Source organism: Chiloscyllium plagiosum, unplaced genomic scaffold, assembly GCF_037043375.1.
Source record: "Chiloscyllium plagiosum isolate Xiang-an unplaced genomic scaffold, Cpla_swu_hap1 HiC_scaffold_29, whole genome shotgun sequence".
NCBI classification, from domain to species: Eukaryota; Metazoa; Chordata; class Chondrichthyes; order Orectolobiformes; family Hemiscylliidae; genus Chiloscyllium; species Chiloscyllium plagiosum.
The window spans coordinates 19,241,633-19,266,591 of record NW_028270167.1 but is presented as its reverse complement, the minus strand read 5'-3'; the positions used below and the strand labels follow the sequence as shown (position 1 = coordinate 19,266,591).

The 24,959-nt window shown below is 40.6% G+C and overlaps 1 protein-coding gene across 12 annotated transcripts in view; it reads left to right on the top strand.

The window, feature by feature from the left end:
- ncam1a (neural cell adhesion molecule 1a) overlaps positions 1-24,959 on the top strand; it is a 511,684-nt gene that overhangs the window by 375,495 nt on the left and 111,230 nt on the right. For all 12 annotated transcript variants that reach the window (XM_087976401.1, XM_043676728.2, XM_043676727.2 and 9 more), the window contains 4 exons: positions 6,944-7,094; positions 11,602-11,786; positions 12,768-12,864; positions 21,931-22,101. In XM_087976401.1, coding sequence (XP_087832527.1) covers positions 6,944-7,094; positions 11,602-11,786; positions 12,768-12,864; positions 21,931-22,101 — 604 coding nt within the window. The remainder of the gene's footprint in view (positions 1-6,943; positions 7,095-11,601; positions 11,787-12,767; positions 12,865-21,930; positions 22,102-24,959) is intronic.

The following is a 24,959-nucleotide window of genomic DNA, read 5'->3' as shown; positions in this document are numbered from 1 at the left end:
TTCATCGCAACTGGAAGAGTAGAGAGAATGGATTAAAAACAAAGAATGCTTAAAATACTCACCGGGTCAGGTAACATTAATGAAGAATGAAGCAGAATTAATGAGCCCAGTTTTAAATCGCTCTCAAAACCTGTTTACATACACACTGTTCAGACTCCTATTTTCAGCCAATTGATTTCTATCAGTTCTACCTCTCTTTAAGTAGCTAACCAGTTTTAAGGAAAAATCAAAGTCCGTGCACCCTTAGACTACTAACAATGTTTTATGTATAACCTTGTCAATCAGGATGCTATGGCAAAGGTCTTCCTAGCGAGGAGATGCTGGAACATGTACTGAAATCAAAAAAAGCTGGAGATCACAGCGGGTGTGGCGTCATCCATAGAGAGAAAGCAGGCTGATGTTTCAGTAGTTTTGCTGAAGAGCCATCTAGACTAGAAATGTTAGCTTGATTTCTCGCCATGGATGTTGCCTGACCCACTGTGATCTCCACCATTTTTTTGTTTTCAGTTCTTCCTAGCGAGGATGGTTATGAGTTTTTGGAGATCTTAAATTAATGTGCATAACATCTTAAACTTAGCAACTTAACTGATATGGGTGAAAGCATTGTTTATGAGGAATCTTAGCACAGTAAAATAATGGTGAAATTTGAGTTTACTGATATTTAATATTTAAAAACAATTTAAAACCTATGAATAATTTCAATGAAAATAATTTTAAATAATTTTTTAAGTTTTAATGCACGTGTTGAATGTAATCTTTCCTGTGTAGGTGAGTGTGAAACTATGAAATTGGTTTACAATATATATTTACTTTTGTGACAATGTTTACAAAATAATGTTAAAAATCACAGAACACCAACTTATAGTCCAACAGGTTTATTTGGAAGCACTAGCTTTTTGAGCACTGCTCCTTCATCAGGTGGTTGTGGAGTATAAGATCATAAGTCACAGAATTTATAACAAAAGTTGACAGTGTGATGTAACTGAAATTATATATTGAAAAAGACCAGGATTGTTTAAGTCTCTCATCTTTTCGAATGACCGTGTTGTTTCAGTTCTTTCATATGTAAATCCCAGAACGTTTTTAAAGTTACATTCTCAAGTGAACTTTAACAATAGGTGCCATGTTGGCCTAGATAATGCATTGAAGGTGTGAGGTGCTCTGTGTGAGGCTGTCTGCACCCCAATGTTCAGACTGATTCTAATCTAAACAAGGGATTTACAGAATTTTACATGGATTCGTGTAATTTTTGACCAAAATAAAATCATGACTACAAATAATGCGAACATTTAAAGCATTTTTGCTAAGTAAAAAGATCAAATTTCTGCATGATTCATGATACTACCACTTTGACATTCTCATGTGGAAGAATCCAAAAGAGGAGAATGTTTACATGTCATGTAACAGGAAGTTGATGGCACTGTAATTTCAAAGTGTGAAAAAGATATCTGTGTATTAACATGTTCTATTGAACTCAGTAAGGCAGGGTTGAAATTGTTGTAGAATGGATCAAAATCACTCGTCCATGTGGGTAAGCCCTGACAGATTTTTAATTAACCTTCTCAGTCTTCATGTCACCGCACAATGACCCATATCAGGGGAGCAGCAAAACATAGTTGTAGCGTTCAGGAACGGTCACTCCAATTTGCTAGCTTCCATATTAGGTTGCTGCTGAAAATTTAAAGCATAACAAACGCTGCAAGAAAATGAACTGAACAAAGGTTCTCAAATTTGGATGCCTTTACATTTTGTTCCTGTCTTATATTGTGCCTGTAGATTGCCGCGTGCATGTAACATGTGTATTGTAAAATGGTCAGTAACTTTTGATGTGGAGACTACTTCAGGATAAAATGCATTAATATCTAATCTAGATTAGTCTGAGCTCAAAAGTATTGTTTTCAGTAGAGATTTCAGGCACATTTTTCTGCAGCTGTATCTAAGATATCACTGTCAGTTTGATCCTGGTCCCCAAAGTATTAGTAACTGTTACTGTTTGGAGTTATATCTTAAAGTATATAATATTTAGCTTCATTTTGTCTTTTTCACTCCTAGTTTTGGTCAATAGTTACAACCAGCCCAGTGAGCTTTTTCCCTCACTGAATTATTAATGTATTTAAGTTCTCCTTCGTCTCCCTACCTTCTTTAATGAAAACAATGTTTTTTGAGTAATTAACCTTTAAAGATGAAGCATTTGTGAAATGTTAGACGTGACGAGATTTGCAAAAGGTGGTTAAGTAATGGAGCTGCACAAATGGAACAGAGAGAATCTGCAATGGAGGTGGGTGGGATAGCGTGTTTAAAGGGACATATAAGGAGAAAGGCATCTGAAAAGGGAGAAAGGAGTTGCAAGTGCAGAAAACAGTCTTGAACTTCCCAACAAAGAAATACTCACCTAACTGGGAACAAGAAAATTGAAGTATAGGAAATAAATTCCTTGCAAATTTTTGTAGAGTTATTAGTCAACTGCAGGAGTTCAGAGGTTGCTAACTGGGCAAATGTAATGGATATGATTGTGATGAACATTATGTCAATTGTATGATACAATATTGCATGATTTTAATTCATAAAGATTTACATTTGGGGTTCTATCCCAAGGTACCTTGCATACTATGGATTATGTAAGGTGCCATAATTGCTTTAGAAGCAAACATGCAGTGGTTTAGCTTGACCTCGCCAGTCTACATTAAACATGTTGCTGGTGATGGCTTTTATATATAGACATGAGTCACTTTCTTTTTCAAGAGAGGATTTGTTTCTGATTTATGCCTGTCGTCTTGTGCCAATTTGAATATTGTGGTGCCCAGGAAAATTAATGCTTTCTTCAAGTGTTCTGACGTTAAGTTTAATGGAGTGATGATGATGATGATGATTGGAGGTGATGAATTCTCAATCTGCTTCTGTGAGAGTCCAAATTACCCACACATCAATGCAACTACAGAACGTCTTGTTACATCAGCCAATGAAGGAGTAAGTCGGACTTATGAAAGGAGCTTTCCATTAAACACTTCAGGTTCTACGTTCATTTGGTGATTTTGTTCACATTATACTTCGTATAGGAGTGGTCACATGCCTTTGTTTTTGCACCTGTTGTTGATGTAGTGATGTTGATGTTGTGGCAACTATTAAGGTCCAGAACAATTGAACCAATGTTCAATGTTAGGCTATTGTTCAGGGCCTTAAGTTTCTCTGCTCTGTCAATTCATTTGTTGTCATTTCAGTTTGAAAGAATCAATACTTAGTGTAGTCAGGTGTCTTCTGCCTCTCTGTTCAACTGTGTTGTCCAATATATATTTATATCTTGATGCGGAAGCTTGTTTTGCAGCCCTAGGTAATTAAGGGATGCAGTATAAATTAGTTTCATAGAAAATTCATTACTTGGGATGTTTCATTCACTGTTTGAAATTTGTCTAACAGAGTGCAGTGCCATGCAATCCATCTTGAATTTGCTTCAGTATCCAGTGGGCACCATGATGTCTCTTAGAGTCATACAGATGTGCAGCACAAAAACAGACCCTTCAGACCAACTCATACACGCCGACCAGTTATCCTAAATTAATCCAGTCCCATTTGCCAGCATTTGGCCCATATCCCTCTAAATTCTTCCTATTCACATACCCATCCAGATGCTTGTAAATGTTAAAAATCACACAACACCAGTTTGTAGTCCAACAGGTTTAATTGGAAGCACACTAGCTTTCGGAGCGTCGCTCCATCATCAGGTGGTACCAGCCTCCACCACTTCTTCAAGCAGCTCATTCCATACAAGCACCTGTGTCTGTGAGAAAACGTTGCCCTTAGGTCCCTTTTAAATCTTTCCTCTCTAAGCTTACAGTATGCCCAGTAGTTCCGTACCATTGGTACTCCTCAGCTGAGAACTAACGTAAATTGTGAAGCAGTAATGTGCCGCAAATGTCATGCCTTTTCTTAGTTGACCATCAGAATGTGGTGCTCTCCACCATGAATCATGTGTGAAGCTGCCTCATTGTTAAATGGCACATTAATTAAGTCACTCCTTGGGCTCACCTTTAAGTCCTGGCATTCACAGGGCAGGATGGCCAATGGCAGAGGTATAAAACCGAGCAACTGCACCTTGTCAGGCACAGGAATTTTAGGTGAAAATTTATTCCAACATTTTAAAAACTAACTGAATTCCCTATCTTACCCTGGATTCCAGCTCTGACATTTTCCTGGCCAGTTTGAAGATTCAGATGCTATCATTTTATTTTTCAGTGCAAAGATGGCAGAAGTGTCAGTGGTTGCTAAATTGGAACAGAACCTGTCCCGCATCTGTGATGAGCAGGACTTGATCAATGTTATGGGCAAGCCCAATGCTGTGGAGGACAAAGGGCTGGCCAATAGAGCACTGAATTAGTTGAATCTGTGGGCAACAAATTAATGTTTCAAAAACTGATAGGCTGAAACATTGACAAAGTTAGCTTTTAGTGGCAGGCAGTCATTGTTATGAAGGGGATATAGGATTGTGAGTTTAAAAAGATGTTCCAACTTGCACACAGTCTGTTTCTGCCTGAGACAGTGACTAGGGAGAAGGATGGAATTTGTAACAAGGGAACAAGATATCTGATGTACATGTGCACATTTTAGATACAAATACAGTACATACATATTATTAGTTTTATAAGCATCAAGCACCCTCAGTAACTAAGGAAGTGCAGCAGCAACAACAATCAATCATCTTATTAACTATATACAGACAGTACTAGATATGTTATTAAATAAAATGCGCAGTAATAAAATTCCTGCAATTTCACAAATTAAGTGTAATATAGTCTGGTGCATTAGCAAGAAAATGTTTTGAATTTACATGACTAATGTGTTTTCTGTAAAAGTTTTTAAATGATAGAAAATGGCATTAAATATCCTGGATTTGGAAAGTTCTGAAATATCTTTGGCAATGCGAATGGTGTTTCAGAATTGTTATGTTACTAGTTTCCTCCTCTTTACATTTTGATGTTTCTGTTTTCACTGACTCTGTTTGACTGGGTAGACAAATGATTTATTCCTGGGCTTTTGTCATTGTGATGATCACATGGATGAGGTACATAGTAGCTAACTGAGCTGCTTTTATGTTGTGCATTTTCCCTTTCCTGCCCAAAAACTGTTGGTTAACATTAAAACATTTGAATAATTTAAGCCCAGATCAAGTGTGGTCAAGCACATGTTTTTTTTTCCCCCACACCTCCATATAACTGATTTGCTTGCTCTCGCGCTCTGTCATGCTCACGCTCACTTTCTCTCACACGCTGACACATACTTGGTCTCTTTCACACACTGACACTCTACCACTCTTGCACATGTACTCTTTCACTTGCATGCAATCTCTCTGTCACACACACACTCTCTCTCTCTGTTTCACTTTATCTCTCACTCATTTGTCTTTTGCATTCACGCACTTTTTTAGTATCATACAGTTTCTTTCTGTCTTCCATGTACCAACTCATTTTCTCTTGCTGTCTCACACCCGCATACACATCTACTCATTGTCCTGAAACTGGGTACTGATGTTAGAGTGAAGGATGTTGCTCTAGTTTATCCTAAAATGTGCAATTAATTTTCTTCAAATAGCTTGAAAACATGAACTCTTAAGCTTTCTTTTAAGTATGTTTTGACAGGAATGATATTTCTATTTCAAAGCAAGAGCCTGTAATGTGCTAAGTGAGAAATTAAAGATTGAGTGATGGACACTTGCATGTGACGGAGTGGGAGAAAGAGATGTATGAAGGATAATGTTATAAAATCTCCCACTGGGATGGTGATCCAGGAAATTTTGTAATTAGTGAGAGGTCTGGGTTAAAGGTGGGTGAGCAGTTAGCCACTGTTCTGTACCTGTGTCAAACTGTTTACAATGAGGGCGGCCCGGAGGACCAATCAGCTGCCTGCCACTTGATGTTCAACAGCCAGTTGAGGCTGGACGTTGGCGATTGCCTCCTTTCTCATTTTGATGAGTACTTTCAGTCGACACTGGGGGCAGCAGAGCTAGATAGTGGGCTCGGCAGAAATTGTGTGTGTCTGTGTATATGTGCGGTAGAGGTAGCATTGAATAGATCACATGAGAGAGCCATTATAAAGTGCACCGTATGGTTATGGGATCTCAAATGTCAAGCTCCTGACCCAATTTGAAAATCCAACCCAGAGGTTTCAAGATAGTGATGTCAAGACATGCATTTAAAACAGCAAACCTTATAAAGTTGTAAAGACATACAAAAGGCAGATTACATGTTTTGAGACTTCGCCTGAAAGGAGAATATGTAAGACATTCCGAGCAGATACTAATTCTTACTTAAATGCCTATGTTTTGCCAGACCAAAAAGAATGTATATTTTTAAACTATTTATCACATCAATTAGTTAACAGTCAAATACTCCTAAGCACACTAGTTAAAATTGACAAGTGGAACAAAATGTTTCCTTGGCAGAATATATGCTGACGAGTCCAGTGGGTTTTAGAGTAGTCAGCTGAAATCTTCCTTTACTCTTAGACTCTTTCTGGAGAGAAACAGATTACTGGTACTTATTGATATTCTTGATTAAAATTTCATCACGTTATATCTGTTCTTACAAAAAGGCATATCCTCTGACTTAACCATCAACAGCAACTCAAGAAATCTTTGTGTTTTCAAACATGTATACATATCTAGACTAAATAAAATAGGATTTAATGTTTTATGCCAAATATTCGAGAAGTGCTACCTTTACCTGTATTATGCAACTTAAAAGATACGTTGTAAAAGATCACAAATCAATATTACTTCATTATTTTACAAGCAAGGGCTCTTTTATAATATGTTTATTGTCAAGAAATCTTTTTTAAAAAAAGTAAAATCATGCTATTTGATTGCATTAGTTTCTGTTTCTAACCTGTTGTATTCACTACTTCAATCAGAAAAGAATTTCTCTAACTTCTACTTCACATTCTTACCTGACAGACCATGGATGGAAGAATTGAAGTTCAAAGCCATGCAAGAGTTTCCTCCTTGACTCTCAAGGACATTCAGCATACAGATTCTGGAGAATATATCTGCAAGGCGAAGAATTCAATTGGCCAGGACTCTGAGTCAATGTACTTGGAAGTACAGTGTAAGTAAACTTAATGCAATTTGAATTTCCACTAGTTAGTCTTTGTTTTCATTAATTATTGAGTTGTTTTGACACCGAACAAGAGAGTGAACTTGATTCCAGGGGACAATTTTTTTAATCTTTCAAAAATATATTATATATTATAATAGCGGAATTTTTTTTCTTTACTGGTCAAAAACCCATTCCCAGTTTCTCTCTGTGCTCTTATATGTTTATTGTCACAGTTTTGGGACAAAGATCAGAGATTAAGGAAAAATAAAATGCTGCTGATGCTGGAAATCTGACACCAAGATAGAAAACGTTACTGCACATCAAGTCTGACAGCATCTGTGCGGACAGAAAGTCAGATTTAATATGTCCATGTCCATCAACAACACACAAGAAGCCTTGTGATAGATTCCATGTGGTTTTAGCCAATGTAACTCTTACAGGTGTGAATGGCAGTGTCTTTGTTTGCAGTCTGAGTGATTACCCTTTAGCAAAGCACTTGGATTTGGTTCTTGATTTCTTCCTGAGATAGGAACTCCTGCTCATTATGACATTAACAGTGATTGTTATTTGGATGTGCTGTGACATAACTGGATTGAAACTGAACCAGAGCTCAATGGATGCTAATTCTGTGAGCATCATTTAGCAGAACAACAAGTCACCCAAGCAACAATTTCAACTGTGTGCCTACTGCCTGAAAATTGGAGAAACACTCCCACTTCTCTGGTCTCCATTGAAATGATCCTTTAATAGAAAATTCCACCTGCTTAACATTGGTGACTGGAGGAGTCACTGACCAAAGAAGACAAGGGGGCTCTCTGAGCAGTTGCAACTTCTGTCAAATTGCACATTCATGAAACTAAATGCTGATTTTATGCATGCATGCACAACACTTAAATATAGCCTAACATTTAATGGTGGGATCAACATCTACAAAGTTGGGTACAAGCTATCTCATCTTTGTTGTTCCATTCTCTGTACAACAAACAAATTCACATCATTTTTCTACCTCAAGATCCCAAAGTAAAATTCAATTAAAATCAGGATTATTGTCTTAATGTTAAGCTTTTTGAAGTTCAGATTATGTAGTGATTGGACCCAGGTGGAACTCATTGACTATGAAATCCTTGATGGGCATTGTTAATGTGGATCAAAAAGTATGGTCAGCCTGGGGACCCTCCAGCCGCACGGGATCTATGTTGATTTCACTAGTTTCCTCATCCCCCTCCCCCCACCTTATCCCAGATCCAACCTTCCAACTCAGCACTGCCCACTTGAACTGTCCTACCTGTCCATCTTTCTTGCCACTTATCTACCCCACCCTTCTCTCTGACCTATCACCATCACCCCCTTCACTTTCATCTACATTTCGCATCCCCAGCTACCCTTCCTCCAGTTCTTTGTGCCTTAAATTTGTTTTAATTAATCAGCTATGTTTGTTTCCACTCAATGGTCTCAACATTTTTTGTAGTTAATTATTTTTTTAAAATAGTTAATTTAGACTAAAAAAACTCTTAATTATATGTTTCAACACTGATTGAGGAGGTTACTTATTTTCCTAATTTCTGCATGATTCAGATAATTTTTTTGTTCAGAAAATGATCATTTCACCATACAACCCAATGGTGAAATAGAAGAGGTACCATTAGGATTTGGCTGTTTAAAGTGCTTGGACTATTAAGTTTTTTTTAATCAAACTATTTGGACACATTGTGACTTCGCTCCATGGCAGGGTGGAACTAAGCCCTGCCAGAAGGTCCATGTTCACGCCCACTGGGCGACAAGAAGCCTCGTATTTCACTTATATATTTGCAAGTGTCTGCAATGTTGAATATCATTAATAAGAACAGGATTTTATTTTCAGTGTCATTCAAAAGGGGACAATATTTTTCATACTTATCAATTCGTAAAAAGAAGTTGAGCATTGAGTATTGCTCAAATTTATCAAAGCTTTTCATGTTGCACTCATCAGGACAATTCACAAGAATACCGATTCAAGGGGAAAATCAACATTTTAAACTGCATGAAAGGAGAGTGTAGGTCGGTTGGCGAGTGGAATCTAGAGGTGTTACCATGAGAATGCAGGCATTAATGCTGATTGACTGTTTGTAGCAGGCAGGTTGACTGCTCAAGGCAGTAACATGAGGAGTGAACTGACAAATGGCTGTGACCTCATTTGTTGAGTTGTAAGAGGTTCTATGCATTTATTGTTCTTTCTGTCTGCAAAGGGCAGGGCCTATATGTTAATCTGTGCGGCTTCCAGTACATGCAAGAGTGTCATGCCATAAACCTGACTGATGATCCTAAACTGATTCAGTTTAATTTCAGGATTATCCAGCAAATGTCCAGTTGCAGAATCACATCTAACGTTGGGCAGAATGTTGGGGGTTTTGCAAGCTTGAGCTAGTTAGATACAGTCAGTGTCTTGCTTATTGCGAATAGCCAAAGGGACACGCTGTTTGAGACATTCTGCCAGTCTTTGGGACGTACATACTTGACATCACATCAGCATTGAAATTCACAAATTGGTATTCCTGTGAAATATTCTGATGAGTGCAATATGTACACTTTGACGAAATGTATCTTTTTCCACAGAACTCAAGTTCTGTACTACTGAAGGACTATTTGATAAGCCTTGTGAATCCATCTTATTGCTCGCATCCAATGAATAAGCTGTCAAGATTCAAGTTCTATTAATGAAAGCTAACCATCATTGTGTACCAGATTTATGTACTGTCTATACAAAATGTATTTGGTCAGACATTACATGACAGTTCCATATGGCTTTATGACCTATGAACGTTAATTTTCAGTCACATTATCAATAATTTATTTTAAGTTTAATTTTGACCTTATAGTGTAACAGAGATGATACAATATCGATTAGAGGTTAATGATTATAATAACCATGTACAAGCTGAAAATATGCAGCATAATTTTACATTGGAAAGAGAAATTAGGTTTGTGTAATAATGATGTCACTAAATGTAAACTGTAGTTTACTAAATTATTAATGCCCAATAACTCTATGCAACATGCATCTCATGCACAACTGCATATTGTCAATTTTGAATGAATTGCTTTGTAGCAATATTCCGTGGATCAAATTCATACCCGGTGCACACAATCCAATCAAAAATGCATTTTAGCTAATCCACCTGGTCCACTTAATGACCTCTTATGTTTTTTGGTTTCCATGACTGATTCTGTCCAGATATTTTCCACGTCCTAAGAACTCAACGAGCATAAAAATAATGTTCAAATCTAGCCTTAGTGGTTTTGCTGCCTTAAAATTATACTCTGTCACACCAGTCAGAGAAAAAGAGGAGAATCTCCACCATTGCCATGGAGAGGCCCAATGGAGTCAGGTGCCTTTCAGACAGGAAGTGGTCACCGTCAGATTTCCCTTGTGATTGAGGGCCGCTAACAGCGGAAGTACAGCCAGAGAACTAAGAGCTGTCAGTCAGTCATTGATGCTGGCAGCTGCCCATTGCTATCAATGCCAGAGGTGGAGGTGGCAGTGTGTCATAATGCACTGAGCATGGGTCTGGGATCTATAAACTAAAGCTAACCATCATTGTGTACCATACTTCTGTTCTGTGTTTGTAAAATGTATTTGATCACAAGTTACATGACTGTTGAGGTCATGAAAGTCAGGGACTTTGGTTAGAAGCAGGTGCTTAGCTGACAGGTTATGCAAGTCCAACTGCTCCTCCCCACCCCCTTCACCCCTCTCTCACTTGCCCCTTTCTTTCTCTCGCTTCCCACTCTGTTTCTCTTGCTTATCTCTCTCTCTCTTTCTCTGTCCCCCTTTCCCTCTCTCCCCCCCATTCCCCTGTTTCCCACTCTCTCCCACACTTCCTCCCAATGTCCCTCCTGCGCTCCCTCCCGTTCACTCTGTTGCACACCCTCCCTCGCTCCGTCATGCTGTCTCCCTCCCCCTTTTGTGCTCCCTCTTCACTGACCTGTAGGTCTGTTCCACTCAGAAGCAACTAGATCCACCTACTTTAATGTCTGTGACTAACTAAAGTACATTTAAATTAACAAATCATTTTGTTAGATTTTTGCCTGAAGCCACTAAATTGAGGGTGGCATTTCGCTAATGCTAAGAATTCATATCCTGTCCTGGAAGGAGATGGAAGATATGACCCCACTAATGATCTGGGCCATGTCAGTGTTGTTGGTTAGTCTTTTTAATAGAAGACGCAGCTGGATCTCTAACTGGCTTCAACCTAGTCAAGGGCAGGCTCACACATGGCCTTATTATTCAAATAGTTTTGATTTTCATAAGATCTCTTCAAGATGATTAAAAAAAAGACCATCCAGACAATGCAAGTTGAGCAGACATCTTGCTGTGTTGTCCATGAGCAGATTTCCAATCCTTTCCTCAACCTTTCATTTTCAGGGTATTCATTGGGAGCAGAATAAGTAGATTTACCATTTTGTTTTATTTTAAATTTTAGGAAATTCTTCAGTGTTTTTTTTTAGGTGGTAAAGAATGTGTTTTTCTCATTCTCAGATGCTCCAAAGCTGCAAGGCACAGTGACTGTCTACACCTGGGAGGGTAACGCTGTGAATATTACCTGTGAGGTTCTGGCTCATCCTGTTGCTCTTGTTACCTGGTTTAGAGATGGACAGCAATTACCAAGCTCCAACTACAGCAGCATTAAGATCTACAGCACACGATCCACCAACTACCTTCAGGTAAGAAATAAACAGGTGGCCTTCATTGTAGAATTGGCACTTCATATTCAAAATTAATGGAACAGATTTTCTGTGAAATTAGATGTACCAGAAGATTCTGTTTACATGATTCATCAGAAAGTGTACTAAGTGTGTGTTTTAAACAAAATGTATGGTTTTGTGGCATTTCATTGATTTCTAAAAGAATCAGATCATAATTTTTTTGATATATGCATTTCCCTTTTGGTTAATTTTCATGAAAAGTTGGGTGGCTCTAACCCTTTGCCAAATCGAGGAGATTTAGACTCAAATACTCTCTTTACAGATCAGTTTTCGCAGCCATCCAACTTTCCATGGATAGCACAACATGGGCACATTGTCCTGAAGGCCCTACTTTACCATTTTAATTTGCCGTTATATGATCAGTTAGCAATATGGGGAATTCAGGAAGTTACTGCTAGCATTCACCATTTGGCTCTACAGTGTTCACAGATCGCCCTATCCAGAATAAACAGTGTTGGAGAAACTCAGAGTCTGGTAGCATCTGTATCATGATGAAAACAGAGTTTAAAATTGTCCAGCTGCTTTTAGTTCTGACGATGGGTCACTGAACTGGACAGACAAACGCTGTTTTAAGCTTTACAGGTGCTGCCAAATGTGCACTTTCTGCTTTTGTCTCAGAGCCAAAGTTTTTTGTCTTATTTAATCCAGAAAACCCCAGTTGAGACCTGTAGATTATGGAGTGTCAGCAATTATGGAGCACAGCCAGAGTGTGTTTTATGGTTACTGGGCCTGAGATACCTCATTCTGTATCTTATCCTGATCAAACCATCCATTGGGGGGAACAAATTCTGAGCTGCCATGCCTTGAAAAGTTAAACAATCATTTGCTAACCCGTGCATGTTTTCAGGAGATGAGAAGTAAGCATTAAAAGATCATGGATCAAATCTCACTTTTTTAAACTGATGATAATTGACGTATGGTTGCATATCCTCCCTGTAGGTCACACCTGATTCAGAGAACGACTTTGGCCCATACAACTGCACAGCGAGCAACCGTGTAGGTGTAGAATCTAAAGAATTTATCCTCGTGCAAGCTGGTAAGTATTAGCTTTGCAGCTTTATGTTGTTCAGAGAAATTGCAACCATTGTCACTGTATTTTTACTGCACTTCTCCACAATACCTCATTTGAAGTGAAGTATGAATAGTGTGCAGCAAGAATTTGTAGTCTTGGTATGTGGTGTGCAGTGCCCTTGGTGAGTAAGTATGTTTGATGCATGGGATCATGTTTCAGAACACCTTGTATGGAGACGATGTCTTTATGTTCTGGCTTGTATACCGTGTCAACTCAAAGTCAGATCACTTCTAGAACTGAACCAGTTTGGTGAAATTAACTTGATTGCTGGTTGTCTGGACCCTCTTTAAATGGATTCAGTTATCAACCATAGAAATTTAGAATGGTGAGTGGCTTGAAAAGGAGCTTGCATGTGATGGTGCTCCAGAGAATCTGCTGAATTTATACTTTAGGGTGGTGGTTGTGAATTGGACGATACTGTCTAAGATGCCTCAGTGAATTTCTGCAGTGCATCTTGTAAATGCTATATATTGGCAATAGATTGGTGCTTCAAGACCTCAATGTTATTTGATTTGTTGCCAATCAGGCAGGCACCTTTGTCCGAGATGGTTTCATATATCACAATGTTGGTCTGGTACAAGGTTACTTTGCGCTTGAGTGTTTTTTTCAGAGAGGCGTTAATTGGCCAAGCTCCATCGTGTCTGAAGTTTGAATAGTTCACTGGGGCCTTGTTGTTTACTCTAACAGAGAGTGCTTCACGCCAAAAGCTTGAAAGGTCTTTTGAAAAACTGGTGTCATCGAGGGGGTATGGCCAGGTCTCTGGCTATGCAGTTTAGTTCAGTTTAGGAGTGAGTTGAGTAAGAGTCACAGGGGAAACTGGAAGCCTTTTTGCTGTTCTTCTGCCCTTATGATTTCAAACTATAAGATGCCTGTACCATTGTTCACTGTTTGTGCTAAGGGATGTGTGTATGGGGACTGTTGCAAGTACTTTCAGAACAGCATCATTAAGTCAGGTTTGGACAGGATAAGTTATCCAGTATTCTGTTCTCTGTTCTTTGCATTGCATTCTGTAATTTTGTAAATAAATTTTGTTTGTTTAAAACTTGGCAGTCCACCCAACTGACTTACACTGGGAATATTCACTGTACACCTAGCTAAATAAATAGCTGAAAATGTGTTGCTGAAACAGCGCAGCAGGTCAGGCAGCATCCAGGGAACAGGAGAATCCCTTCTGCTACCTCAGATCCTGGTTCCTGAAGAAGGGCTTATGCCCGAAACGTCGATTCTCCTGTTCCCTGGATGCTGCCTGACCTGCTGCGCTGTTCCAGCAACACATTTCCAGCTCTGATCTCCAGCATCTGCAGACCTCACTTTCTCCTCCTAGCTAAATAAATAGCAAAGTTACGGTCTGGGCTACCTGCTTTAAAATATTTTGAAAGGTCTGGCCTAGTCCATAACGCAAACTGCTTGAATATTGGAGATGGACCCATCCAGGCAAATGGAGAATATTCCATGATATCCCGAACTTGTGTCCTGTGGATAGTGGACATGTTCTGCGGAGTCAGGACCTGCGTTTTTCTCTGCAGAATTCCTAGATCTTGATCTGCTGTTAAGGCCACAGTACTTGAATTGCTTGTCCAGTTCAACTCTAACCCCCTCAGGATGTTACTAGTGAGGAATTCAGCAATAATAACGCTCCTGAATGTCAAGGGAGGGGGAACAGTTACTTTCTCAGATGTTGGAGATTATTGGACTGCTCAGCAGTCCTGTAGCACAGATATTACTTGTGTATTGTCATGCCAGGTTTCTGCTTACACTAAATGAGTATGTCACTAACTGAGGATGAAAATAGCAAAAAAAAATAAAAATATATTTTTAGGACACAGGGAAGTGGGAGGAGAGGATTTTTTGCAGTGCAATAAAGCTTACATGAAAGTGCAAGAAATCTTTTTAAAAATATATGGAATTGGAAAATGATAATTTGATGCAGAAATAGATCCATTCTCCTGGCAATTGAATGTCGTTATCAAATGACTGCCCAGATGAACAGCACTTGTCATCTACAGTGGAGAACTCATTCCCCTGTGTATCCTTTGTTTAATTAAAGGATGCAAGATTTCTAAGCACATAGGGTAGCATTTGGTTTGTTTAAATATTAAACAGCATGCAAGCAGATAAGATGCATCTGCATTAGGCAAGAGCTTGTTTAGAATGGACTCAGCAGGGATTGAAGCAAGATGTTTATTTTCTGTTGCAAGTGTCTGCACTGCTACAGAGCCACCGTTTATGAAGGGAGATTTCACACAACACACAAATGCTAGTAAAGTAACCAGACATACTAAATCACATCAGGAAGAAAAATTGCTTGTCAGCAGTAAGACCACTGAAGCTTAACTATTGCAAGCACTGTCAATAGATGAACCATTACTTTGATGTTCAGCGTGTTGCACTGTAGTCGATAAAGCAGTAATATTTGTATATGCTATCTTCAGATTTCTATATAGAGATTTACTTATTCCTTGCTCTTACCTATAGCGAATGAGAATAAATGAGGCATATGCTCAAGTGAACAACTGGTTTGTCAGTAATAAATATCCCTTTTGCACAAATCGAACGTGGTCTTATCAAAATCTCTTTCACAGAAATTAATCAATGGAAGAAAATATACCCTTTATCTTTTTAAAGGATTTGTCTCATGTCTAAGTATTTAACCAGTAGCAACACTCCATCCCTGTGAAGGGAGTGATTTCTTTATAGTTGTCACTTCCTTTGGATTGGAGTCGAGGATATTACAGTATCTTCACCTTAGTGTAAACAATGGAAATATTCACAGTCTGATTAACAGTCTAGCAGACTCAGTCATAAATGCTTCTTCTGTACTCTGAACCATCTTTATACTGCTTCAGAGGATGGTGTGTCCTACATGATGGGTGGATTTTATGCCCCCATGGAGAGGATGGCATGCTCACCTACAGGTAGCCCTTAGTCAACCTCAGATTGCTCAGTGGTGTTATTTAGAGGAGGATGTGAAGACCACGCCATGTAGTGCAGAGTTGGAATACTACATAAGCCAAAATCTCACTCCACTTGAGATTTTTGACAATATTAGATTAGATTAGATTCCCTACAGTGTGGAAACAGGCCCTTCGGCCCAACCAGCCCACACTGACCCTCCGAAGAGTGACCCACCTAGACCCATTTCCCTCTGACTAATGCACCTAACATTATGGGCAGTTTAGCATGGCCAATTCACCCGACCTGCACATCTTTGTGACTGTGGGAGGAAACCGGAGCACCCAGAGGAAACCCATGCAGACACGGAGCGAATGCGTAAACTCCACACAGACAGTCACCCAAGGCTGGAATCGAACCTGGGACCCTGGTGCTGTGAGGCAGCAGTGCTAACCACCGTGCCACCAAGATATTGAGTGCAACTCTAATACTATATATCTTGCCACGACCAAAATAGAATAGAATTCACCCTGCAGCTTGAGAAGGAGAAGCTTGAATCAGATGTAATGCTATTACGGTTCGACCATAAGATGTCGGAACAGAATTAGGCTATTCATCATGGTTGATATATTTCTCAACCCCATTGTCCTGCCTTCTGCCTATAACTCTTGAGTAAAGGTAACTACAAAGACATGAGGGAGGAACTGGCCAGAGCTGATTTGGAAGGGGAGCCTATTAGGGAAGATGGTGAAGCAGCAAACACAGGAGTTTCTGGGGAAAATTTGGAAAGCACAACAAAAGTTTATTCCAAAGAAGAAGCAACATATTAGCGGAGGACAAGTCAACCAGGGCTAACGAGAAGTCAGGGACAGCGTAAAAGCAAAAGAAAAAGCTCACAATGTAGTGAAGAATAGTGGAAAGCCAGAGGTTTGGGAAGCCTTTAAAAACTAGCAGAGGACAAATAAAAAAGCAATAAGTGGGAAGATAATGAAATATGTGTGTATGCTAGCTAGTAATACAAAAGAAGATTGCAAGAGTATTTTAGATGAATAAAATATTAGACAGATGCAAGACTGGACATTGAACTGCTAGAAAATGAGGCTGGAGAGATCTTGGGAATGAAGAAATGGCAGAGGAACTCAGTAAGAACTTTGCATCAGTTTTCACATTGGGAAACAAAGGCCGTACACTAGAACTTCAAGAAAGTCAGGGTAGAGGGGTGAGTGGTAAGGCCGTCACTAAGGAGAAGGTGCTAGGGGAGTTAAAGATCTGAAGGTGGATAAATCACCTTACCAAAAGAAGGAATGAACCCCAGAATTCTGAGAGAGATAGCTGAGGAGATTTTAAAGGCATTGATGGTGATTGTTCAGGAATCTCTGGAGTTAAGGAGGATGCCAGAGTTCTGGAAAATGGCTTATGTAACACTCCAGTTTAAGAAGTGAGGGTTGCAGAAGACAGGAAGTTATAGGCCGGTTAGCTTGACCTCAATCACTGGTAAGATTTTAGAGTCCATTGTTAAGGATGACATTGGTGAGGACTCAGAAACACATGGTAACTGAGTCCACATGGCTTCGTCAAGGGAGGTCATGCTGCCAAACCATTTACAATTCTTTGAGGAGTTAACGAGCAAGTTCGACACAGAAGAACCAGCAGATGTTGTCTATCTGGATTTCCAGAAGGCTTTTGGCTCAGTGTTACTCAAGAGGTTGCTAAATAAGATAATATCTCATGGTGTTAGGGACAAGGTACTGGTGTGGATAGAGGATTAGCTGATTGGCAGAAGGCAGAGAGTGGGAATAGAGGGGTCTTTTTCAGAATGGCAGCCGATGATGGGAGGAGCTCTGCAATGGTCCATGTTGGGATCACATTCTACACTGACGATCCGGGTGGAGGAACCGAGGGCACTGTTGCTAAGTTTACAGATAACAGAAAGATAAGTGGAGGGGCAGCTAGTGTTGAGGAAGCAGGGAGGCTGCAGAAGGACTTGCGCTGGTTAGGAGAGAGGGCGACAAAGTGGAGATAGAATACAATGTGGGAAATTGTGAGGTTATGCACTTTGGTAGGAAGCATAGAGGCATAGACTATTTTCTAAATAGGTAAAAGCTTCAGAAATCTGAGGCATAAGGGGATTGGGGAGTCCTAGTTCAGGATTTTCTGAACTTTAACATTCAGGTTCAATTGTCATTTTGGAAGTCAATTGCAATGTTAGCATTCATTTCGAGAATTTCACTCAATGAGTTGTACAAATCCTGTGCCTGAAAAGATAATGGAAGCAGATTCAATACAGTGCTGAAATAAACACAAACATTGCTGATGAAACTCAGCGGGTCTGGGCGCATCTGTGGGGGGAGGGCGGAGCTGGCATTTCGGGTCTGGTGACTCTTCATGAGAACTGAAGATGAAGAGTTCTGGTGAGGAGTTACCAGACTTGGGGTGTTAGCTCTGCTTTCTCCTCTCAGTGCTGTCAGATCTGCTGAGTCTCACTAGCAATTTCTGTCTTTGTTTCAGATGTCCAGCATCAGCTATTTTTCATTTTACTTCAATACAATACTGATGTTCAGAAGGTAATTGTATACTTAAAAAGGTAAAAAAAACCGCAAGGCTGTGGAGAGAGAGCAGGGGAGTGCAATTAAGTGGTAGTTCTTAATGAAACAAGTGCAGACACAATAGGTTGAATGACCAATTCTTGTTCTGTTAGTACAATGGTAATAAATGTGAAGTCATCCATTTCGGTAGGAATAACAATAAAAAGGACTATTACTTGAATGGTAAGAAATTGCAGCATGCTGCTGTGCTGAGGGACCTGGATGTTTTTGTGCATGCTTCATAGAAGGTTGGTCTGCAGATGCAACAAGTAATTAAGAAGGCAAATGGAATTTTGTCCTTCATTGCTAAAGGGATTGAGTTTAAAAGCAGAGAAAATATATTGCAGCTGTACAGGGTGCTGGTGAGGCCACACGTGGAATACTGCATGCAGTTTTGGTCTCCTTATTTGAGAAAAGATGTACTGGCACTGGAAGGGGTGCAGAGGAGGTTCACTAGGTTGATTCCGTAGTTCAGGGGATTGGCTTATGAGTAGACAGGAATTATATTCATTGGAATTTAGAAGAATGGGTGGGGCTCTCATAGAAACATATAACATTATGAAGGGAATAGACAAGATAGAAATAGAGAGAATGTTTCCACTGGCAGGTGAAACTAGGATAAGAGGGCATAGCGAGGCGAAAGTGAGGACTGCAGATGCTGGATATTAGAGTCAAGATTAGAGTGGTGCTGGAAAAGCACAGCAGGCCAGGCAGCATCCGAGCAGCAGGAAAATCGGCGTTTCGGGCAGGAGCCCTTCATCAGAGGGCATAGCCTCAAGGTTAGTGAGAGCAGATTTAGGACTGAATTGAGAAGGAACTTAACAAGATGAAACATAAGCACACAATGGTGCAGATTTTGTTTTAAGAATAAAAATTATGTTTAACAAGCAAAAGAGAAAAAGACAAAATAGAATAAACCAATCTATTTCCCCGTAACCCAAATTCAGATTTCTAAATGCACAACGATAGCATAAATTTATTAGTCCCAAAATATGTGCAATTACAACATTTAAAAGGCATTGGATGGGTAAGGACTTCACAGAATTGCCCAAAATGGATAAAAATCTCTCCCTGTATGCCTTGGATATTTCCCTTCAACTTAAAACAAACTCCCTAAGTCTAAAAAACTTTAACTGAACTTAAAGTATGATGATTCACCTTGCTAAGTTGTAAAATCTTAAAGTGAGAACAAGTCCATTAGGCTTTCAAAGTCGGCCTCAGAATTGATGTTAAAAGAAATCACATGGCTACAGAAGTACTAACAAGTTAATTCAAATATCAGATACATGAAAAAAATCTATGTATTACCAACTCAAAATCCAAGGTCCCAAATTTACAAATAGATGCTATTGAATATACAAGTAGTTCGGTGGTGGGCAAGTTGTTGGAGGGAATCCTGAGGGACAGGATGTACATGTATTTGGAAAGGCAAGGACTGATTAGGGATAGTCAACATGGCTTTGTGCATGGGAAATCATGTCTCACAAACTTAATTGAGTTTTTTGAAGAAGTAACAAAGAGGATTGATGAGGGCAGAGCAGTAGATGTGATCTATATGGACTTCAATAAGGCATTCTACAAGGTTCCCCATGGGAGACTGGATGGCAAGGTTAGATCTCACAGAATACAGGGAGAACTAGCCATTTGGATACAAAACTGGCTCAAAGGTAGAAGACACAGGATGGTGGTGGAGGATTGTTTTTCAGACTGGAAGCCTGTGACCAGTGGAGTGCCACAAGGACCGGTGCTGGGTCCACTACTTTTTGTCATTTATGTAAATAATTTGGATGCGAGCATAAGAGGTATAGTTAGTAAGTTTGCAGATGACACCAAAATTGGAGGTGTAGTGGACATCAAAGAAGGTTACCTCTAATTACAACAGGATCTTGGTCAGATGGGCCAATGGGCTGAGAAGTGGCAGATGGAGTTCAATTCAGATAAATGCGAGGTGCTGTATTTTGGGAAGGCAAATCTTAGCAGAACTTATGCACTTAATGGTAAGATCCTAGGGAGTGTTGCTGAACAAAAAGACCTTGGAATGCAGGTTCATAGCTCCTTGAAAGTGGAGTCGCAGGTAGATAGGATAGTGAAGAAGGCATTTGGTATGCTTTCCTTTATTGGTCAGAATATTGAGTACAGGAGTTGGGAGGTCATGTTGCAGCTGTACAGGACATTGGTTAGGCCACTGTTGGAATATTGCGTGCAATTCTGGTTTCCTTCCTATCGGAAAGATGTTGTGAAACTTGAAAGAATTCAGAAAAGATTTACAAGGATGTTGCCAGGGTTGGAGAATCTGAACTATAGGGAAAGGCTGAACAGGCTGGGGCTGTTTTCCCTTGAGTGTCAGAGGCTGAGGGGTGACCTTATAGATGTTTACAAAATTATGAGGGGCATGGATAGGATAAATAGACAAAGTCTTTTCCCTGGGGTCGGAGAGTCCTGAACTAGAGGGTATAGGTTTAGGGTAAGAGGGGAAAGATATAAAAGTGACCTAAGGGGCAATGTTTTCACACAGAGGCTGGTATGTGTTTGGAATGAGCTGCCAGAGGAAGTGGTGGAGGCTAGTGAAATTGCAACATTTAAGAGGCATTTGGATGGGTATATGAATAGGAAGGGTTTGGAGGGATATGGGCCGGATGCTGGCAGGTGGGAGTAGATTGGATTGGGATATCTAGTCGGCATGGACGGGTTGGACCGAAGGGTCTGTTTCCATGCTGTACATCTCTAAAGATAGAATACAAGAGCAGAGATATACAGCCTTAATGGTATATGGCTCTGGTCAGACCACATTTGGCATGATGTGAGCAGTTTTGGGCCCTGTATCTAAGTGAGGATATTGCTGGTGTTGGAGGGGATGCAGAGGAGGTTTACAAGAATGCTTCGTCTATGAGGATTGTTTGATGACTCTGGGTCTGTACTTATAGGAATTTAGAAAGATGGTGGGGGGCAGGGGTCTGATTGAAACTTACAGAATACTGGGAGGCCTGGATAGAATGGACATCAAAGATGTTTCCACTAATAAGAGAGACTAGTGCCCAAGGGTTCAGCCTCAGAGACCCTTTAAAATAAATAAGCAGGAATTTCTTCAACTAGCGGGTGGTGACCCCATGGAACTCTTTGCAGAAATGGAAGCCAACTCATTTAAGACACAAATAGGGTCTTGATTAGTAAGGGAATTGAGGATTCCAGGGAGAAGGCAGAAGAATATTATCAGCCATGATCGAGTGACGGAGCAGACTTGAGGGGCTGAATAGCCTAACTCAGTATTTTCTGAGCTTATCACCAGACCTAGGTACTTGATCTTAAAACTCCATTTATAATCCCTTGACAACAAAGTTAAATGCTGAATGAGATTAACATGCAAATTTAACTCAGTACTTCTTTACTGGAAACATGTGTTCTGCTTTCAGCAGAAAATAGAAGAAAGAAACATACTTTGCTTGAGTTATTTTTTTTTACCCCAGTGTTAGGAACAAGAATGTGTAGGTGTGTCTAATTTTCAGAAGCTCTGGTCACTAAAAGGATTATTTTCCCCTCCTCTTTCCTGTTCCAGAGACCCCGTCTGCTCCCACAATCCTGGATACAGTACCCTATTCCAGTACTGTGCAAGTTAAGGTTGAAGAACCCGAATCAACTGGTGGTGTGCCAATTCTGAAATACTTGGTGGAATGGAAAGAGAAGGACACTGAAGAATGGTTCACCAAGAATGCTGATGCAAGGGAAGGTAAGTTGACGAAGAGATTTATAGGGCATTTAGCTTGACATCTGCTACGGGAAAGTCGATAATGAACAAAATTATAGCTTGGTATTTCGATAAACTGAAGACAGTTAGGAGTCAGCATGATTCAGTCAAAGTGAAATCAAGTTTAACCAACTTATTGGAATCCTTTGACAGAGCAGCATGTGATGAGAATAACCTGTGTACATATTGTTCTTGGATTTCCACAAGGCCTTTGCGAATTCAAGGGTTATTGAAGAAAATAAAAGCTTATGGTATAGGAAGTAATATACTAGCAGGGACAGAAGATTAACTAGCTGGTAGAAACCAATGTGCTAAAATGGATCTTTTTCTGATTGGTCGGATGTGGCGAGTGCAATTCCGTAGGTGTCTCAGCTGGACTTGAACATTTGACAATTTACATCAGTGGCTTAGATGAGGGGAGCAGAGGCACAATGGTTAACTTTGCAGATTACACCAAGATGGGTTGGAAGGTATGTTGTGAAAAAGATGTAGCAGGAGTTTGCAGACAGACATAGATTGACTGAGTGAGCAAAAACCTGGCAGAGTACAATGTGAGAAAATGGCAACTTGTTCACCTTGGCAAGAAGAAGGAAAAAGCAGTGTGTTATTTTAACGGGGAGCAACAGCGAGATTCCAAGGTGCACATGGATTTTGGAGTGTAAGTGCAGGAGTCACAAAAGGTTGATATGCAAGTATGGCACATTATCAAGGAAGGTGATGGGATGCTATCCTTTATTGTAAGAGGGATAAATGCAAGGATGTTACGTTCCAGTTACAAAGAACATTGTTGACATCACATTGTAACTACTGGGTGCAGTTTTAGTCTCCACATTTAAGGAAGGATGTAAATGGAAACAGTTCAGGAGAGGTTTACCAGGTTGATGCCTGGAATGAGTGTGTTGTTTAATGAGGAGAGATCAGGCCGGTTGGGCTTATTTCCATTGAAGTTCAGAAGAATCAGAGATGACTTAATTGAAGATCCTGAATGATCTAGATAAAGGAAAGGATGTTTCCTCCTGTGTGTCAGTTCAGAATTAGGGGAACTTTGTTTTTAAAGTTAAAGAATCACCCTTTTAGGACCGAGATGAGGAAAAATGTTTTCTATGAGAGCCTTGTGCAACTCTGCCCCAGAATGCAGGCACCTTACATACTTTTAAGGCAGAGGTAGATAGAATCCAAGGTTATTGGAGGGAGATGGGGACGTGGAATTTGATATACAAGGTCAGCCACAATCTTGGTGAATGTTGGAGCAGGCTCAGGGGGCCGAATGGTCTCCGGCAGCTCCTGTTTTGTATATTTTTGGATTTGCATACTCGTACAACAGCAAAATGACTGACTGCCTCTGTCCTTGCAGTTCTCCCATCTCTATTTCAAGCCCTGCAGCTTATCCCTCTCCTTTCTCTGACCTCCTCAACCCCAGTCTCACCTCCTCACCCCCAACCCCCTGCAACCACCTGACCTCTTTCTCCATCAGCCCCTACAGCCTCATCCTTTTTCTCACCCACCCATAGCCTCCCTCTCTTACCCCATTACTCCCGAAGCTTGTCCATCCCTTCCCCCACCATCAAAGCCTCCTGCCATCAATAGATGTTCTCTCTCTGTGTCGCTGTCTCTTCTGTCTCTCTCTCTCTCTCTAATCCTTGACCCCTGCAGCATCATCTCTGTCTGCCTACGTCCATACTGCTCTAGCCCCCTCCCTTGAGCTCCATAGACTCCATCCTCACTATTTCTTCAACTCTGCAACCTCCCCATTTCATCCCAGCCCTTAAAGCCTTCCGCTATTTCTACCCCCATTGCTTTTTCTTTTTCCATCGCAACCTACAGCCTCCCTCCTACTCTCCAGCACCTAACCACTGGAGTCTCTCTCATCCCCTCTCCCTTTCTAACCCTCTACCCCCCCATCTAACACTCTCCCTCCCTCTCTCCAACACTCTATCTCTCTTCCCCCTTCCCAATGCATCTCTCTCCCTCTAACACTCTCCCTCTAACACAAACACACACTCTCCCTCAAAAACTCACACTCCACACACACACACACACGTGTGCACTCTCTCTCTTCCCCCCTCTCTTTCCCCACACCTCTTTCTACCCTCCCACACACACTCTCTCTTATGTTCTTGTGCTCGCTCTCCTGAGCTGTTTCTTTATAAGACACACTCTATCTGCAAACCACGCTCTCGCCCCAAAACCTCAGCCCGAACCTGGCCTCACCTTGGAAAGGACCAGTCTGCGATTGGAGGAGTTTCTCCCCAGAGTAACTCCACAGCATTCCCATAGTGGAGTTGTACATGATGGTGCAAACTTGCCGTCTGCTCGTGTGCTTTGAATGATGCCACGTCATCAATGTCCCTGTGCCTGTGGAGTGAGGCCTGCATTTGCAAACCCTCCTGCGTGCCATGTGGCTCATGTCTCAAGTGCAGCAAGGAAATGGTTCTATTAATTTGGTGTAAGTCAGCACTCTCCATCCATCGAGATCCTGGTCTCCATTATTCAGTGTTCCTCATCCTGGCATTTGCTCCCCTGCCTTCCTGGTCACCTGCCCTCTTACCTGTCGCCCATATCTCTTTTTGGGCATTCCCAAGGATCACTGAATAAAGAGAATAACGGCACAGGAACAGACGCTTCAGCCCTCCAAACCTGTGCCAGTTCAGATCCTCTATCCAAACCTGTCACCTATTTTCCAATGATCTATATCCCTTTGCTTCCTGCCCATTCATGTATCTGTCCAGATACATAAAAAATGACATTACCGTTCCCACCTCTACCACCTCCGCTGGCAATGCTTTCCAGGCACCCACAACCCTCTTTTAAAGATCTTTCCATGCATATTTCCCTTAAAC